General features: G+C 31.9%; 1 protein-coding gene across 1 annotated transcript; it reads right to left on the bottom strand.

The window, feature by feature from the left end:
* Positions 1–7,819: 7,819 nt before the first annotated feature.
* Positions 7,820–17,088, bottom strand: LOC130897011 (cysteine-rich protein 1-like). Its single transcript, XM_057805484.1, has 2 exons — positions 16,902–17,088; positions 7,820–8,118 (listed from the first exon to the last, which is right to left on the bottom strand). Exons 1-2 carry the CDS (start codon positions 16,939–16,941, stop codon positions 7,922–7,924), a joined length of 237 nt encoding a protein of 78 aa, XP_057661467.1. The 5' UTR covers positions 16,942–17,088; the 3' UTR covers positions 7,820–7,921.
* Between the last annotated feature and the right edge of the window lie 3,446 nt (positions 17,089–20,534).

Genomic DNA, 20,534 nt, shown 5'->3' with positions numbered 1-20,534 from the left:
ATTGATAAGGTACATTCAAGACATGAACAGCGAAAATATCACGAACGTATCGATAATGTAGAGGGCGCAATAGAATTAAAGCAATTTCAATCTGCTTGGACAGTAGAACTGCTATAAAACCCCTAACAGCCGAACAGCTAGGTTGCAAAAAGTCCTAAATGAACTTGTGAGTGATAGATGCAAGTTATAGCTGGTTTGCTGATTCGGGTTGCGATTGTTTGTAAAACTAGAGTCAATATTATATTAGATATTCCAATTACCGAAGTGGTATCGAAGCGTCAACCGATATTCAATCGTTTCCGTTTTAGAAGTTGAATCCCTTATAACACTTATATAAAAAAGTGTATGTATAAAGATATAATCTGATTTTGGATACATGAATTGCGATGTACATTATTCTGGAACCGCCTTGTATGATTGAGATGTGACCAAATATAGTAAAACTTTTTTTAAATTAGGCAACGCTGTTGGCTGATTGTCAAACTGGCTGTGGACCTTGCCCGGGCCAAGTTTCGACTTAAAAACGCATCATCTTGCGATTCCTACCTCTTTGGATAAATATTTACATACCAGACCAAACTACCAGCCTTTATTTGTAATCATGCACATATTAACACCACCCTGAATTACTGAAAGACAAGCTGAAAAATATTAAAGTAAAAAAGGTATTAAAAATAAATGAGGTGTTGGTCCGTTGACATGGGCGCGCACTTTTCTTTATATATTAACGAAAAATTGTATCAATATCGTTTATGTTTTTTTTTTTAATAAATACTACAGTTTTGACGTCAACATTCTATTTACTAATTTTTCATTTTATTTGTTCATGACCTTTTTCTTGTTAGTATTTCCCTTTCTTCTAAACATTTCCAGATTTCCTCTCTACCTATATTGTCAAAAGCCGCGGTTAGATCTATATATAGGACTTTTCGAAAACCCGATCATGATCTGATGTTCCGAAACTAACCCGGATCACGTTCATTGTTGTTCGGAACCTGATCAAATTCATCGTAGAAATTGATATGATCCTTTCTACCCTGGTTGACCAATGGGTAAATGCGATCAGCTGTTGTTCCATTTATCTATGGTTTTTTGAACTTAAAAAAGTTTTTACTCCCCATAAATAGCTATGTCCTATTCATTCTAGTGAGCAGCGAAATTGATAAGTTACCGGAGTTCATGAGATATGGCAACACTGATGTGAATATGTCAAATCCGACATTGCCATAGAACTAGCAACTCTGAATTGTACTCTAGCGATTGTTTACAAGAAATCAGGAACACCAATCACAGAAGACGAATCATTTTTCAGCATTAAATTGCGAGCTCTCACACATCAGTTAAAACAAAAACGGTTTTGAGCAGTCAAAATATCGAATTTATGGTTAATCCGCCGTACAGTCATTGTTTGACACCCGATTATTTCTTATTCTAGCAGTTTAAAAATAAATTACGAAGTCGACGTTTTTCTACACCTGATGCGTTCAAACCACATGTTTTGGAGGTAACTCAAAAAGCGCTTCGAGAATTGGTTCAAACGCATGCACAAGTGGAGAACATTTTGGATAACAATAAATTTTTGTCTATTTCAAAACTTAAGTAGCAGCTCTCGTATTGTACCCTTTATGTACAATCTTGTTTAAATATTTCCAAAGTTATATCCATTTAGTACCGCCAATGGAAACGTTTTTACCTGTCACGCGCATTTAGGGTCGAAAATACCATCGAATCTGACGCCTATTAGTTGGTGGATTGTTAGTTTAGGACCATTTTGGCTTTTAATGATAATGATTATTGCCTTCGTGAAAAATTGGGTAAATTGTGATAGAAAACCAGTCGCACTCGTCGTATTATAATTTTTGTATCGCAGACCCACTATAATTTCGTTCGAATCAACACATAGATGTTCACTGAATAATTTTCTTAAATTAAGATTTTGGAAAACAAAGCAGTCAGTTGGTTAATATAGGAAATATGAAAGAAACAACACAACACCCACTAAAGTTGCTTAAATGAGAAAAACATAGTAATATAGATAATTATTTAATTAAAAAATTCTGAGAATTTCCTTAAACTCATTTTTTCGTATCGGTATTTGATAAAATTACTTCACAGATCACCTGGCGCCCACATAATTTCTTCTAGTGAACAAATGATTTGTTTGCTAGTTGCACCCCTAACAAACATAATAATAACACCCCAGGACTAAATGGTGAATTTCCTAGAAAAATAGACATATACTCCCTATGGGTTTATATTTATGGGCTACGACCACTTGATACTTACAGAACCAACAGGTTGCCAGAACAGGACCGTATTTATATCCAGAAAATAAAAATAAGATGGAAAATGATGTAAATCCTTGATAATAATATTATTGCATAGATAAATTTCACAGCAGCTTTATGAAAATTTTCATTTGAATATAAGAAAGAAAAGAAAATCTATCCGTCAAATGTATGTGAAATTTTGATAGATGACATCAGCTACTTGGCGAAACTAACGGTATAAGTTATGTCAAACCGTTCTTGCGTTAAGTTGTGAGCATGGTTTATTATTGAAAGGCTTCTAGTTCAAAGCCTCACCTATAGTATGAGATCAGAATCTTTTGGGTTTCTTTGGAAATAGGAAAGAGGATTTGCGCGCTCTTTCCTCGACGATTTGGGCGTTCATCGAGAGAAATATTTTTGTCACGACTTCATATATGCTAGAAAAACATTTTATAATGAAACAAACCAAAATAAGAGTACCGTGGACCTAAACTTAATATTCTATATATATATATATATATGATAATAGAAAAGCGATAATCTATTTTCAAGTTATGCATGTTGCTGTGTTTCAATATAGGATTGCAACCAGAGCGTCTGATAGCTGTTGTTGAACTTCTTGTTTTTGTTTGTACTATGATGTTGCATCATCACACTAATTTTTTTTATAACAGTAATAATATACAGATGTATTATTCATAAAGGCTTTTGTAAATCAAAATACTCGTAACTCTTATATTGAAATAACGTCATAGTAAAACACGTTCAACAATTGTAAGAAATGGGAAAGCTGCAAATATTGTATTCTGCATGAATTTTATCTATCAACGATAAGTTGTCGTCTTCGCGAGGGTCTCTTTATAGGACATCACTCACTTTTTTGAGCCAATATGGATTCAAACCTCTTAGGGTTGTGAGCAATGCCACTTGCTCTTGTCTCCATTCTAACTAAAGAGTCATCTGGTGTAGGAGTTCCTGTAAAGACGATATCTGACTTTTAATGAGCTCCATTCGAGAAAATTCTCGTTCGACGAGGTGAACCATATCGATTCGATCGCTTATTTATGCCATTCCGCCACTTTGGCTTCCTGACCGAACCAACCAATGGCTCGACAAAGTCTACCTACAAATACCGATGTTACAGACTTTGTTATAATCAAGTTGCGATCCACACCCTACACCATTATTTGTTCAATGGCATTCAGTTAACAATGATATGGGAATAGCCGAAGCAGCGATATGCCAAGTATATTTGTCATTTCATCCAGAACATACTCTTTAAATTTGAAATTTTTAAAATAATTCAATAAGGATGTAATGATTTACCCCAACAACTTTTTGTTATTTCAACCTTTGCAGTATTAATACTTTCAGAATCTAATATATTTTTTTGTTTTGTTCATTCGCAAACACAATACTTGCGTTCGGTAATGTTGTTCGCGAAACAGAACGAGCAGAGAGCGGTTTGTCGAACGAAAATCTAACCTAAAATAATTGTTCGTTGTACACGAATTAACTTTTTAAATGCTTATTTGCTGGATAGCAGTGGAGAGTGACCTCTGGAGGTGGTATTATACTGAGTCAAATAAAGTGCATTGCCGAACGGGACCGAACAGCTAGATATACATCGAACGCAGTAAATGTAGTCTGAGAAATGTATGTGATCAAACTTTTAAAAAGAAAATTATAATATGACAGCATAATAATAAAATAATACCATTAATATTTGTATAATTATAGGTATTCGACAGTGACATTGTTATCAATGTACTCATTGAGTAACGTGTTGTCAATGGTCAGTAAACATAATATAGTGTAAGCGTTATTAAATGTGTAAGAAATATACCAGTGATTTGAAGTTAAAGTTTTATCAACCCCTTCTACAACTAACACGTAGCTACCCTTCAATGCATTCTTCTGTTGCTCACCTAGATTTCCATAATAATACTTGGTTGTTGATAGAAACCAACGTATATCACTTTCCGAAAAATCAGTACTTTGTCAAAGAAAACGCATCCGAAAAATAGGTACTTCCCGGCAGGTTGCCGAAAAAATAATTATCCTGAAAAAATAATGAATAACATATTCAAGAAAAGTGTAAACAGTTACTATAATCAATTAAGAAATAAAACAGAAAGTAAATATCAAAACTTAAAACAATTTTCCTTACCAAATGAAATGTACAAGCACTTTTTCAATAATTATCCAATTAGTAATTAGTATAAGGCACTAAACTAAAAGCTAAAAACCCAAAAAACAAACTGCGTAATACCTTAGTACCTTGTAATGATTTTGACGTACATAGGACATACATCTCAATATTTCGAACAAAGATTGAAAGGTCATAATTATAAGAAAAAAAAACTGCATTAACGAATCAAAGCATGTAATATTCACTTATGAAATGTCAAAAATTCTTGAAATGGAATTGAATACAAGAAATTTTAGAAATGGTTCACATACATAGGAACAAGAAAGCTGTTGAATCTATTGATTGAAATAATTATGAAAGTTGTCAATTTGATAAAACCACAATAAATCGAAACGTCAATTTTTTACCTGCTCTCAAAAATAATTTTCATTAAGAAGAGGCCTAAAATTAAGATAATTTTACAACAAAAACATAAAAAACGGCCGAAGAAACCACAAACTGTAAAATTTTGTATTTCAAATATCGATGATTAAAAAAACGCTTTCTTTTAAACATAAATGCACAATTTCAGTTCTATTCTGTTTAAAAAATTTCAAAAATCTCCACAAAATAAATTTGTTTATCCAGATTTAACAGAAAACCAGTAGGTAGGTCAAAATAGCTTGTTTTTAGCACCAGAATCGACTGCTTGCGGCAATGTTTGTTTTTTTTTTTTGAAGAAATAAACGTGTTAATGGTACCCTTTTCCCGTTGAACACGAGAAGGTAGAAACTATTATTAGGCAGATACACGCTCACATGTTGAAATTAGTTAAACAAATAATCAGGGAACCTTATTCTCAGATTGTTGAAGAATCTGTTGAAGAATGGAGTTTCGATTTGTTGTTCTAATAGTAAAAATTATTGTTTTTACCACATTTTATTTAACTTATTCTGTTAGTTTATCTGTTTACATGTAATTTTCTAAACAAATTTTTACTACTCAACTTTTAATCAATCTATTAACTATTTGAAATGTACTAATTAATAATTAATGTACTAATTAATTTTATTATTTAAGGTCGATACATTTCAGTGGGAATTTTATAAAAGTGAAACTCTCCGCATGGCTTCTTATTGTCCTTTTTTCCTTTGTTTCTATAATTTTAGTGGGTTTTAGCATCTTCTAGTTGTTCCAGTCCATTTTTTCTTGTGTCTATTCAAGTATTCTCGTTTCTAATTTCTTTTCTCACGTGGCTCAACCCTCTTGTTCTTGATCGTCTTCTTGATTTATCCTCAAAATTTTTAATTTTATCCTACGAAAACAGTAAATAACGGAGATATAAAAGGATTGAATTTTGAGCTCCATCCAAATTATCAAAGTTGAAAAAGGTCCGAAAAGCTTTCCTAATTTGTATCCATTCCGATTTAGGCTATATTGATGTAATAAAGACCCGAAGGGCCGTAGTCAGCCCTTCAGAGTAGTATTTATCTAGGATATTGCTAGATTTCGCTAGGTTAGGTTATGTTTGTACTTCGTCCTATCCGTCGCCTTCTTTAGGTAATATATCGGTAATATACCATTCTCCGAAGCAAACTATTGGTGGCTCGTATCTTCTTTTCCCAGTAAAAGACTTCAAAATCGAACTTCCGAATGTAGGCATTTTTGCCGAACCTAATTTCGTCAATTACTTCTTCATTCCATGTGCTTTATGTATATGAAAATTCATCCCGTCCTTCCAATATCTTTTTTAATTCCTTATTCCCTAGACTACTATTCTGTTTTATTTTCTTTGGCGCTAATATTCTTCGTACCATTTATTTCTTCTATCTTCGTAAGATACATCTAATCCTCTTTTCTCGTTCCTCCCATTATCCTCGAGTGTATTGATTACACCATCTTCAATTGCTCCCTCAAGAACTATACTAAATAATGTTATGGAAACTTCTATGGTTAGTACTCGTGCGCATTCTCTTCCCATTTTCATCTGTGTTAATTTGAAATTTGAAATAATTGTTGAATAATGTACGCAGCTCCGGGTCCTATTTGAAGCAATTTTTGTGTCATGTATTGCAACTACTGTTTCTCTTCCTCTTTTAAAGTCATATTGGTAATTCTTGAGTCTCTCTTCCACGTGTTTCGTTATAATTATCTCTTGGTTTTATTTTGGTGTTCAAAATCATGGTCCACAGTTCTACATTGCAGGTTATCTTCCTTCTAAGTATTGACTTTGGCTCTCATATTTGTTTAATAAGGTCTACACCTTCACCAATATTCTCTGTTTTATGAGTTCGTTGCTTATTTCGTCTATACATTTCTTCGGTGTTTCTTCCAAGTTCTTTGTTTTAGTTTATATAAATATCTTTTAGATCTGTTCTGTATCTACATGAGTTTAACTTCCTATTGTCCCCGTTACCATTCTCTATTTATTGCATTGTTTTATTTACCCACAATTTCTTCGTTTTCTTTATATATTTTTTTTACTCTTCTTGTTTTTCATTAATCGTTTTATTATACATCCTTAAAGAATATTATGTAAATATTAATAAATTGAAATGTACTATATAAGCGTATGCAACACATCATACAGCAGCAATGTATTAAAAGTAATCTATAGTACAGTACCATGAGATATCGTTGAAAACTTATTTAGTTAGAAATTTCTTAGATGAGCAAAAATTATGGTGATTCACAACAATCAATTTATAAATATATGAGTTAATAACGTTGTACAATGTGTTATAATTTCTTAATAAGCCACAGACGTTTTATTTGTTACCAAAGTGTTAGATGGAATTTCAATCATATTTATTATGAATCTTTTTATTATTATGAAAATTTGAGCGGACATAATAACAAAATGGAGCATTACAGAAATGCATAGAGTTAGATCAGTTACAGGAAATGCAGTATCTGGCAAGAGAAATGAAGAATTACATGGAATGCGGGAAGTAGTAAGACTGACAAAAATCAAAGAAAGAGTTTCTCTTCCTTTGATTGCTGAATAATCGGTTATGGTAATTGCTGAAGAGAAACGATAAAAAAAAACATATAATAGGGATTCTTGTGCAAAATTAACGAACCACAATATAATAGAATCAATCTTATACAGTAAATAATCTAAGATCCTGTAATCTTCTTTATAGGGTGTTCCGGGACTTGATGCAAAAATTCGGGTGAGTAGGTGATGTGAAAATAATGCTGTGACATGAAAACACATTTTTCATCCGCCCCTTAGTTTCTGAATTATAGGATTTTTAAGTTGCGAGATCGGAGGTTATATTTAAGTATAATTTCTAAATTATACATTCGAACATTATGAATTTTTAATGGATGATTACGTATGTCCATGTGTTTGATGGAATAAATAATTCTGCTTGATGCTTTTGGGACAAACCTCGTTGAATAAATGCAAAAATCAGTCAGAAGTTTTAATAATATTCCATACAAAAAAATACAGTTTAGTCATTAATAATTTTTATAAAACTTAATGCAATATATATAACAAGTTCTGGTTCGTTTATTTCTTGTAAACATAACTTTCTGCTCCACCACGTCCAAAGCCACCAGGTCCAAAGAGTGCGGAGTAGCAAGGGTTATGGCAATAAGGTTTCCCTTCACGTTCGGCGTGATTTCCAGGAGTGAGAGTTTTGTTACATTTTTCACACCGCAAGCATCCTGAGTGCCAGTCTTTTCCTAGGGATGTTTTTCGTTCAGCTAGAAGAAAAAATTAAATTAGAAACTAAGCATATAACTCCTTCGTATAAACGAAAAATTCAATTTACTTTTATTTGTTAAAGTTAATATAACTAAAAATCTTTGTTATTATCCCCTGTTATAAAATGTTTGTACTAGTACGGAATGAAATTTCGCCATTTAGAAGTATACACTCATGAGGAAATGTCAATTTTTGTTTCAAATTAGTTTATTTATCATAATTATCATATTTAGTACATTGACATCGGAATACCGCCTAGGCTTTAGATTTTTCCGTGTTTTAGATCATATGAAAATTTTTGAATGCATTTATAGTAGCGCCACCTATCGCGCTAGCTAGAAATCATATCTCATTACATGATAATGTAAACAGAGGGAGAGGTATGCATAAAATATAATAAAATCAATACTGCACAAAAACACATTTATAAAATAGTAATAATAAAAGATTAAATACTTTATAAACAGCAGTTAGAATATAATCTCGCCATCCAGTGTCAAATATAGAAACTAAAAATTACGATACGAACGTATCGTGCGCATATACAGTATTTTTTGCTTCATCCACAAATTTACTAATATAAGAAACTTTTCTATTTCTACCTCGACGTAGTTAATAAAATCATATGATCGGCGCCAAAAAATTCATTATGACGGGAATTTTTTTATGATGATTGAATACTATATATTATGTGATAGTTTATATTCCTGTAATTTCTTATTTCTTACACCTTTTGATATGTTTATGCTTCTAAATGTTCTTGATTTTAGGTCTCTTCTGTTTTAAAATTAGTTTTATTTTAATAAATTTTGAAAGACATATAACAATTGACGTCTCGACTCTTTCAAGACTGTATCAAAATATTTTTATATATTTCAATACAAAATGAATTTGATTAATCCCCATCATTTCCGTGTATGGAAAAAAATTTATTCAAGGTCAAAGATAAAAAAAAATTAGTTTTTTGAAATTTTCAGCAAACGGTGAGTTTTATCATAAAAATACCTTAGACGAAAATTGTAGATCATAAAATTTTCTATAAAAAATGTATTAATACTTTTTTCCCTACAAGCCACTATTTCTGAGATATAATGCTTCAAAAAGTTGTAAAAGTGCAGTATTTAATGGTTTCACCAATATATTTTCAGCAGTAAACTTTTCTTACAACATTGAAATGATCTGAGACTTGTTAGGTGTATTTATAAGAAATTTCTGTTGACTGGTGGGAACAGTCATAAGTTGATCAAATAAATTATCAATTGACGAAGATGTTACTGAAGTTCGAAGATGTTGATATTTCTCGTGCAATCATTATATACATTAAGCACGACAACTTTTTGAATCGTTATATCTCAGAAACGGTGGCTCGCAGGAAAAAAAATATTTTTTGTAAATAATTTTATGATCTACAATTTTTGTCTAAGGTATTTTTATGATAAAACTTACCGTTTTGCTGATAATCGCGATAAACTCATTTTTTTGACCATTGACCTTGAAAAAAAATTTTTCCATACATGGAATTTTCATCTACATTTAAATGAGCGTTTTAATTGCCTATACATGAACATTTTTGACGTTATTTTTCATTTATTAGGTGACAAATTATCAGTTATTTAATTTTATTATTGGGGAATTTGTATTAGTATCAAAACATTTTATGATTATTCAATTTATTATCGGTTGATAGCGCGCTTTCTTTGAAAATATTATATATAAAAAAAAACTAGATAAAGACACGAAAAAATAAACATATCATTATATTTAGCCTCGCGCGGAATTTGTAATTAAAAAAACACGTCATTCGTTTGATATGGTACATTAGAAGATTAGGCGGTAATTATTACACGACGTCCCTTTATTCCATTGTTTTTACTTTCCTTTAGAATGTGTTTGTCATTTGTTTTCGTGTCGCTGTTACTTGGCGACGTGTTTTCATGATAAACAAACGAGAACTACTAATGACTACACATGTCTTTTTCTCTTTGAGATGCTAATGGGTAAGTAGGTAGTTTTCGGTTTCCAGAAAAAATAAACACAGCTACACACAGTGAGAAACAGAAGAATGAAATTCGCAATTTCAGTATTTGTGCTTATTCACATAGTGTTTTGAAACATATGTTATTTTTAGGATATGAAATAATATAGACATTAGCACAGAACATACCCAATAAGAAAGTCGACTTGCATCTAAATTTCAGCAACACAAATTTAAACATTTATTCCTATTTAATAATCATACATATTGTTTATACAATATAAATAATTATTGCCCCCCTTTAAAAAGTTTCTGATTTCAATTAATATAAAAAAAAACAAGAATTTGAAAAAAAACTGATCAAAATCGGAGCTGTTTCTGAGTCTTCGAAGATTGCCTTTTTTACGGCTTCATTGACGGGACTATATATATATAATAAATAAAATAATAGTCCGGTCAAATTTGACAAAAAAATAAGAATGAAGCTATATAAATTCCCATCAAGCTGAAAATCAGTAAAATTGTTTAAAATAAAATTTGAATGTTCCCCATCATTTCCGTGTATACAAAAATTTTTTTTCAAAGTCAAAGGTCAAAAAATGAGTTTATCGCGATTATCAGCAAAACGGTAAGTTTTATCATAAAAATACCTTAGACAAAAATTGTAGATCATAAAATTATCTATAAAAAATGTATTAATACTTTTTTTCCTACAAGCCACTGTTTCTGAGATATAATGCTTCAAAAAGTTGTAAAAGTTGTCGAATTTAATGGTTCACCAATATATTTTCAGCAGTAAACTTTACTTACAACATTGAAATGAACCGAGACTTGTTGTGAGTATTTGTAAGAAATTTCTGTTGACTGGTGGGAGCTTATTTAAAAAAAATATTTTTTTTCTGCGAGCCACCGTTTCTGAGATATAACGATTCAAAAAGTTGTCGTGCTTAATGGATATAATGATTGCACGAGAAATACCAACATCTTCGTCAATTGATAATTTATTTGATGAACTTATGACAGCTCCCCTGTATTTTAAACAATTTTACTGATTTTCAGCTTGATGGGAATTTATATAACTTCGAATGTCTAAATTGACCTGATTATAAATGAAATATAAACATTGTTACATCATTTCCTCTAAATTTGAACATACTATCACGTTCTAATGTTTCTTATTTTGCATATTAACGAAGGGAAAAAATAAACGTTAGATTACTGGAATATACAGGAAATTGATATGAAAATTCAACAGTTGTATATTAATATACAGAGGAAACAAATCAACTTCAATTGAGAATGGAAAGTGAATACATATAATTAGTGAAAAGAAATATCTTGACCGGGATTTTTTAGAGCGTTCTTGTGATAAACTAATACAGAAGCTAGAAATTTAGATTGAAGGATAGAAAAAGAAAGCCTGTGTATAGCTAGCACTTCTGGTAATTAAAGTGTCTTATTACGAATTAAAAATTTTTTTAAACTATTCGATACAACTTAATTCAGAGAATTCGAAATGGTAGTCAAAATGCTGTTTAATTTATTAGGGCACTTGGTGATTGAGCATGTAGTTTCTCCTTCTAAGATAGTTATGTGTCACAGCGGCAACGGTGTTTTGTATGGGACTCTAACAAAAAAGATACGGCGAGACGAAGTAAGATAAAAACAAAACACAGAGCGATAGAATTATTTTATTGGTCGATGCCAAATAACAGTACACATTGCTATGCATATCTCAAATGGATGTACATTTTGCCATCTCAGCAGCTGTATACCCCAGCGCCTTTGTTTTCGCTTCCTTGCCACGTGTTTTTTTAAGCAAGCAAGCACACGTTGATGAGTTGAACTTGATTTTAATACTCCCAATTACCCCAATCTTTTAAATACAAAACGAAAGAAGTGACTAACAACAGCCATATTATAATAATTTACGCAAATTTACACAATTTAGAAGAATGTGATATGTCGATGCAAGAATATTCTAGATTAAATAACATGAAATGGATTGTTCGCGATAGCGCTCCCAACAAATTTTTGTGTGTTCGTAATATACCTTTACCAGAACTGTGCTGCACTTGTTTTGTCGGTCAGCTGGGTAAAACATCTAAACATCAAGCAGGAGTTTATTTATATTATTACGACCTAGAAGCAAATGATTCCGAAATTCGTCACCAAATCGCATGCTTGGCACTGGGTGCAAAGGATAAAGGGCGAGAATTTGACAGACCTCTTGTTAGTTCGCAACAAATGCAGGCATCAACTGCGGTGTCAAAAAATTATTCATGTGAACAACAAACTCACGCAGAACTACATAATGAAAATTACTCTATATCCATAAGTCAAACGCCATACAATAACACTGAGTCATCATCATCTGAGGCACTGTACAAAAAAGTTTAGCTCGACTCCAGAAGGTCACCACCAGAAATGCATGGGACAGTTTTTTATGCACGGCAAGATCCAGTCTCCCTTTAAGGCGTTGTCGTACAGCAATTCGTGTATAACCAACAAGCATTGCCAGAAGAAGACCTGATATTACAAGAGGCAGTAAGAGAATGCCTAATGGAAGACCAGCCGTTACGGAAAAAAAAGCAATATTATTAGAGAAAGCGGAATTTATATGTAAATGTGGAAAATCACCTAGCAAATGCAAAATCGCATGGCAGTGGACACTAGCAACTAATAATTTATACTAAGTCTTTTAGGTCCTACTTTATATGCCTCTTAGTTTGTGTTAATGTGCTTAGTTTTCGTAGTTTTTGTATTGCAATATGGTAATAAATCTTTAAATATATTCTGACGTGCTTTTAATTTACTGGCATAACGCACAATATGTACTGTTATCTGGCGTACACATGCATTTTAAACTTACTTGCAAAACGTACATTACTCTCACTTTACAATGGCAGAACGTACTGCTACCTGGCCGCAACTAATCAGAAAGCGTTTACCAAAATCATGTACGTTGTGCTTATATAGTATAGACTGCTGACACAAATAATATTGTTTTAGTTTTAGAGTTGAGTTGCTAGTAAGAGTAGTACCTTTATTAAATAAAACGAAATTGAAAATATTCGATTGTAGTAATTTCGTAGTAGTTGGTGATATAATCCAAACTGAGCTTGGTAGGTATATGGAAGTAAATTTCGACTATAAAATTCGTGACATTAGTACGAAAGCCCATGACTTTTTGAGGTACCTAAATACAAACTGTTTAAATATACTTGCACTTGTATCATTAACCTCAATTCACTACCAATTTTTGCTTGAATTTCCTTTTTTAGATCCAATTTCTGAATCCATTTATATGCAATGTCATGCCGTTCCCCGCGATTACGTAACTTATTTAAACGAATTATTGATTCAGACTAGTAAGAGGATTCTCACAAAAAGTAATGAATCATCAGTGTAGTTAATTTGGTTTTTGTGTTCACCGCTATATTATCATCGTTGTTAAATTAATCAGCCACCCAGTTTATTATATGTTGATGATGCGGTTCTTTTAACAGATACATGAAGAATGAAACAATTATGAATATCTGAGTAAAAAATAATAATTTTAAATACTCATAAGTAAATAACAAAAATTGACAAAAATCGGGCGAAAAACGAAATGTTTGTAAAAATAGAAATGAAAGTGAAACAACAATCATGAAAGGATTAAAATAACATTTAGAATTATTTAACGGTATGTTTAGACATATCATTTTGATCTCTATAATATAAATTCACAACATAAAACTGTACAGATTCCAATTGAACCTTTTTCGTTGATACGATGTATATTTTGAGATGCTACCAGACGAAAGCTTTAATCTACGGTCTCTTCTTCACTTAGCCGGCATCAAAAAATGTCTGATATTTTTGACAATCGAACAAAATAATTGTAGTTATTAAATACTGAATCAGAATCGGAGGATGCTGAGATGGGAATGTTGTTTTATTCCTTGATGAGGAAGAAATCTTTTATCTTTTGCAATATCACCTTAAATCCGATTCTATTAACTTCTCTTCTGTCATTGCGCGTGCTGCGTCACCTCACACTTGCTAGACGTGTCCCAATTTGCGCCTTGCGTTGAGAGAGTGATACGTATAAATCAAGAAGATCCAAGTTGCACCTATTAACCAAATGAGGCAACACTTGGTGTTTGATCCACAACAGTAAATTTAATTTTACATGTTCATCTTCACGTGAAAACAATTTTATGATATTCCTACCTGCCAGGAGAGCCGACTGTGGTGTGTCAAGAAAATTAAGAATGGAAGCAATTAAGCTTGAACATCAACGTACAATTACAGCAAACAGTCATTGAATATCAACCCTATTTGTCGGATTTGGCAATGTGTCATTTCTGGTTATTCTTTTATTCAAATAAACATTGAATTGGACGATGTTTAATGATGCCAGTCGTTAATATAATTGTGAGTAAAGTTTTTGAATTGTGGAGTTTCGCTTACAAAAACGCGTTAATGTAGATGGTTATTATTTTGAACAAAATAATAAACATCAATATTTTTAACTATCTTGTGTTTCAAAACATATAACGCCACACTCGTAATATTATTTTGTCTAACCTTTCTATTGCCAAGGGTGTTTGTGCGCAGGTCAAAGGAAGAAAGGAGTCAAAAATTATTGCCCACTTCACATATTTGGAATATACCAAATGGAACCAAAAAGACGACGATTATTTGTTGAAACCGATCGTGCTGTTTTTATTGTTGTGTATGACGCAAACTATAGGGTAGGCAAAAACTTCTGACAGGTAGTGTATATCCTTCTACTATAATAATAAATGAAGTCATAATCTAGTCACTGTACGTGTAAAGCTATTAAACAAATAGTAACGAGTGTTTGCTACTATTAATGTAAAAAAATTTATCGGTTAATTATTTGATTAAATAGAACAAACCAGAATACATAGATAAGTAGAATATTTTACACATAGAACATTGTTATACTTTCACCTATATATTTAACAAAAAACAATCATAAACAAGATAATAATACTATGATATATTTAGTCATCAACAAAAATAGAATTGATTCAATTGTACTACGTTTGAAAACTGGCTAATGAATGTTTGCTTTTGTGGAAAAGATACATGAATTAAAATGACGTTCCTACGTTTAGTCAGAAACCAAATTAAAGATGGAATCTGCTTGAGTCTAAAGGATGATTCATAAACTTACCGTTGACGTTTGCTGTTACAAAATTAAAAACATTGAAATGCATGAGATCATTCATAGATGCCGTTTGAGGTCGCTGTCTGCCATTGGTGGCTTTCAACATAAACAAATTTTATTTTTTTCCGTCGGATGTGCGTAGCAATAGAAAAGAGCCAATCACATCATTTTTAATAAAGCCGTACATAAATACCGATTAGAAACAAAAACATAAAAATATCCTCAAAACGAAAAGCAGTACACACGTTAAAAAGAATAACAAAATTTTTAGGTTAACGGCAGCAACGTCAAGTTTATGAATGAATTTGCTACGAACGTCAAAAGGCAAACTTCACACATATTGACATATAGATCGGTGATATAGTACATCACGCTCTTAGGGAGAAACGTAGGATAGTCTTGCCTACGACAATATCGTGTGCAAGGATGCTCCACTTTTTTCCCTTGGTGCGTATACTATTTTTTCTTCCACCGGGAGAAAAATAATTATTTATCCTATAAGAGATATAAGTGAGAATCATTTTTAGACAGAGCCATTTCGTGGGCTGGCAATTAAGTTCGAAAGTACTAAATATACTCACATTCCTTAAAGCATAAATGTTTTTTTTTCTTTCCCGTTATTTCAATTCGATACTTTTAGCATGAAATTATGGACAGACAACTTTGACCGGTTTCTATAGCATCTTAAGTATTATTATGTTTCTAGATCGTCTTGATTTTAGGTCTTTTCTGATTGAAAATTAGTTTTTTGAGACAGGTAAAAAAACGTTAAATTTTCAATTATAAGAGACCTAAAATCAAGAGGAATTAGAAACATAAACATATCAGAAGGTCTAAGAAAAAAGAAGTTAAAAAAAAATTGTTATGTTATCAATAACGTCAAGCTGAATGTTTATTATCAAAAACTGAAAGAAATTGAATTGATTGATTTGTATAACAGCTGAATGGATATCAATACTGCAAAAAATGACTGCTACTGCAGTTTTAGAAAGATGTCGTTAGGAGTTAGATCTGGAGAATATAGTGAGTCGGAGGGGAAAGAAGTAGGTAATTATGCACTTTCACGGTCACCTGGTTTTTTGGCTCTAGAAAATCGAAAAATGGATGGATTTTAATGATCTTGGTCTCAAAATGTTCCATTTTACGGCGGATTTATAAAAAAAATTAGTAGAAATAGCTGGAATGAGAATTTCTCATAGTTTTACTGTTTTAAATCGTAAAAAAAAACGGTTTTGCAAAAAATTATGGTAATTAGACACTTTCGCGGTCACCTGGTTTTTTGGTTAGGTTAGGTTAGGTTAGGTTGGCTCTAGAAAATCGAAAAATGGATGGATTTTAATGATCTTGGTCTCAAAATGTTCCATTTTACGGCGGATTGTATCATTCAATAAAACTCCCAAAACTTGTTGAAATAAATTTAATGTCACTCAGGGCTGCTGTGTATGTTAACTATTTAAGTAACGATATAAAATATAAATGACTTTTACTATAACTGCGGATTTAGATACCTTAATGTAACTCCGTGGAACAGAATTATCAATTATTTGATTTAAAAAAAAATGCAGTTCAAAATTTCAATGGAATTTTACGAACCATTGTAAATTTAATATATGATTACATACCAAAGTAAACTGGTTTCTCGCATTTCGGACAGTTAGGCATGTTGATATATTCTTGAAGAGATATTTCCCTTTATATAGACAATCACAAAACCACACTTGTACTGAGAGCTTTTCCACACGACCCAACTGAAATAGTTGATTATTATTCAACTTTTTGTCGAACATACACGATGCCATCGCAGTCAATTGTCGGTTAGATATGGATGTCAAGGTTAGCTCTGTAAAAGGTAATTCCACTACCGACGTAAATGGTATAGTCCAACGAAATAAGGATTCAAATAACCATCCGAAAGAAAAGTCCGCATTTTCAGTATACGAGAGATGATTTTAGCATACATTTGAAACAAAGGTGTTTGTTAAAATTGAAAAACAATTAAAAATAATACAATATACGAGGATGGTCCCAGAAGTACCTCGTCTGATCTAGAGATGTCGGTAGCTGCTTGAAAAGTACCACTGTATTGGAAAGTACATAATTTATACAGAATATTTTTCAAGTTTGAAGACGTCACGTTGTAAACATGGAAAAAATTATGTGATACAATACTTTTATTTGAAAGGCATGAGCCCAACCAATATAATAGATGAACTGAATTTAATGGAAAGTTTGAATTACTACCTCATGCGCCTTTTTCGCCAACAATGAAGAGGTGATGTCGGCAGTTAATGGCCATTTTGAGGAGCTTGACAATTGTTTGTCACGGTTGGGCTTTTTCCGCACTTGGAGTACAACCAGGCATAAGATAGCTTCGTTTCCACCTTACGTGTGCTCGGTGGCAAATATTTAGTAGAACTTTCTTTGTAAGCCATCCAGTGAGTTTCAATATAGTTTTCCACCATGTTACTGATTACTCCAGGTGTCAGTGCTTAAGAATTTCTTTTCTTGTTTATGGAGACGCTACTAACTTTGTTTTTATGGCTGTATATACGTTTATGGCATCCTCAGTGTCAAATCTGGAAATGCTTGCGAACATATATACTTTTTTGAAAACAGATATTTGATACTGATCGCTTTCAGCTTATCAAATGAACATAAAGCGAAATCGATGTTGCCGATTTTGCCATACATCAATCCATTCTTAAACACGTTTTCTATCACATTCGTGGAAATTGAGCGTTTTAAGCATAAATAATCCTTTATCCAAATTTTTTCCAAGTTGTGCTCTTCTACTCAGTTCCATGCTAATCTTTTCTATAATATTGTTTGAAAGTCTCTATAACATCTTGATCTATGGATTGTAATAGTAAAGCCACGATACAGACCTTCTGTAACTGTTAAGTTCTTACTAACACATGGATAAAATTAGCGAAATTCGAAAGGATCATCAATTCTTGGGATATGGTAGAGGGGACCAAGAAATCACCCAAACAACTAAGATCGACAAGACATTTTTAATATCAGTATTTGGTATAATAAACTTCAGTTTTATGAAGTCGTTTTTATTAATTCACAGTGTGAAGCAAGAATTTTGTGTGGCAAAACTTTCTAATTGAACTCGATTTAATCTGTCTTTTAAACGTTTCCATAATTTTATTTGAAGCTCATGAATGTCAAGTCTAAATTCTCGATTTGAATTAGCTCGTATGGTAAAATAATTTGTCCCCCAATTATTTCAATAAATTGAACGGAACGGCTTTAGCACACAGGTCCTCCTTTAGATCTATTTTCAGTAAACCACTTCTATATTCTATATTCATATTCATCGGATGACTTGTTGCAGATTTGGTTTATTCTAACCCGTTATTAGTTCCATGGTTGAGACATTTTAAATCCAGAGTTTAATTTCAAGCAGCAAAATTTACTTGACACCCTCACAGTTACCAAAAAGAAACAAATACGTATGAGAAGAAAAAAAGATTTTGTTCAAATACAAAAGAATTTGGATTTGAATACTTGCACGAATTTGTTGAAAATGTGCCTGCACTAATACAAACATGTGTTTAATGATTAATTTTAATAAACTTGAACAATCAGGTAATGTTTATAAATAAGCACTTGAAAAATTTCCTAATCTACTGATTCATAGCTGATTCAAATTATTACCAGCTGTCAGAAATTTACTTTTATCAATTTAGATAAGATGTACGATAATCCTCATACTTATTTAAATAGATAAATTGCACAACGTGTATATGATAGTAGAAGTTTTTTTATTTCTCATTATCAAAAGTTAGTTTGAGTACACGCTTCTTGAATTTTAAACCCCACAACACATATTTTTATTTCTTTCAAACATTTCCTTGTTACTAAGTTCAGAAAGATACATTCTGCATGAGAGAGGTTGGTTTTTTTAGGTGGGTTGAGTAAATTTTTCATGTTGAGGAAGGGATTATTGGGTTTGGACCTGATACACGAATTACTCATCTGCAGAGCTGGAGTTGTGGTGGATGATATGGTGATGTGTACCGCATACAAGAGGTTCTTTGCATAAATTGATGATTTATGAATATTTCATATTTTTTTGTTGTTTTTTTGGGTGGGAGGTTACAGTTGCATCATTCCTTATCGTCGGCCATTTGGCTGGTTAACTTATTTATCAGGTTACACCAAAATCGCAGAAATTTTTGAAACTGTTGAGATAACAAAACAAAAAAATGAGAAATATAAAGTCTTTTTTCAACATTCATTTTAAGCTTACTGCCCGTAATTCAACTTCATTTGGTAGGGAAATGTTTTATGATATATAAATATAAAATTTTTACCTTGTTTCTAAATAGTGGCCACAGAAATATTCTGTTCTTTTTTAGTTGATTCTAATATAATATAAAAAATAGTGAAGTATTCAATTTCATAATCCAAACCTACCCGAAATTTCAAAATAAACAATAATTACGGCTACAATCAGATTATTTTCAGTCAGACAGATTGTCCCTGAAGTAGTTGAACAAATCAAACATATTATGGTTTCTTGGATATATTTGATCACATTTTTTTAATTCTACATGGAAAATTGGGCCAACTTTGAATAATTGTGATGTTTACAACAGTTACTTAGTTTACTTTGAAGTATAATTCGTGATATTTGTTGTTCCATTATTTCATAACACGGTGCTCAAATATTAAAGTTGAGTTTGCCAAATTAAAACAGTTTTTTTAGTTAATCAGGTTTCTTTATACAAACACTATCAAAATGTATTTTTCTTATTAGTAATGTTTCATCCAGGTACCCTTTGGCCATTCTGGTACATTGGAATTATACATTATAGCAAATATTATTGATCATTGATCCGTGTTCTAAAGCTACGAAAAAAATTTCTGACTAAAGGTCTTTTCACTTAATGTCACTCTACCTAAAAAAGCATTGAGTGTGTCCTGATACCATTCAGATGTCACTGCAACTTAAAAAGTACTCAATCATCTTTGATAAACATGAACCTAAAAGTGAAAATTAATTCCCAAAAGAAACTAAGCTTCTATATTATGTGAAGTATTTGAAAGCTTACTTTTTAGTTTAAAAAAACTTTGAAAATACGCAGTTCCAGCTGTGTTACTGAAATAAAAAACCGACAACAGCTAACACGGGGACATATAAAAAAGCCGATTGTTTACCCCACGGCCGTCATTTTGACGTAGATCAGCTGTTTTCTTAGATGGCCTAGTATTATATCTTGTCAGATGTTATTAGGTGAATT

This window comes from Diorhabda carinulata, chromosome 8 (genome assembly GCF_026250575.1).
Source record: "Diorhabda carinulata isolate Delta chromosome 8, icDioCari1.1, whole genome shotgun sequence".
In the NCBI taxonomy this organism is placed as follows: domain Eukaryota; kingdom Metazoa; phylum Arthropoda; class Insecta; order Coleoptera; family Chrysomelidae; genus Diorhabda; species Diorhabda carinulata.
Note: the sequence above shows the minus strand (reverse complement) of the source record. Positions and strands in the feature narration are given on the sequence as shown.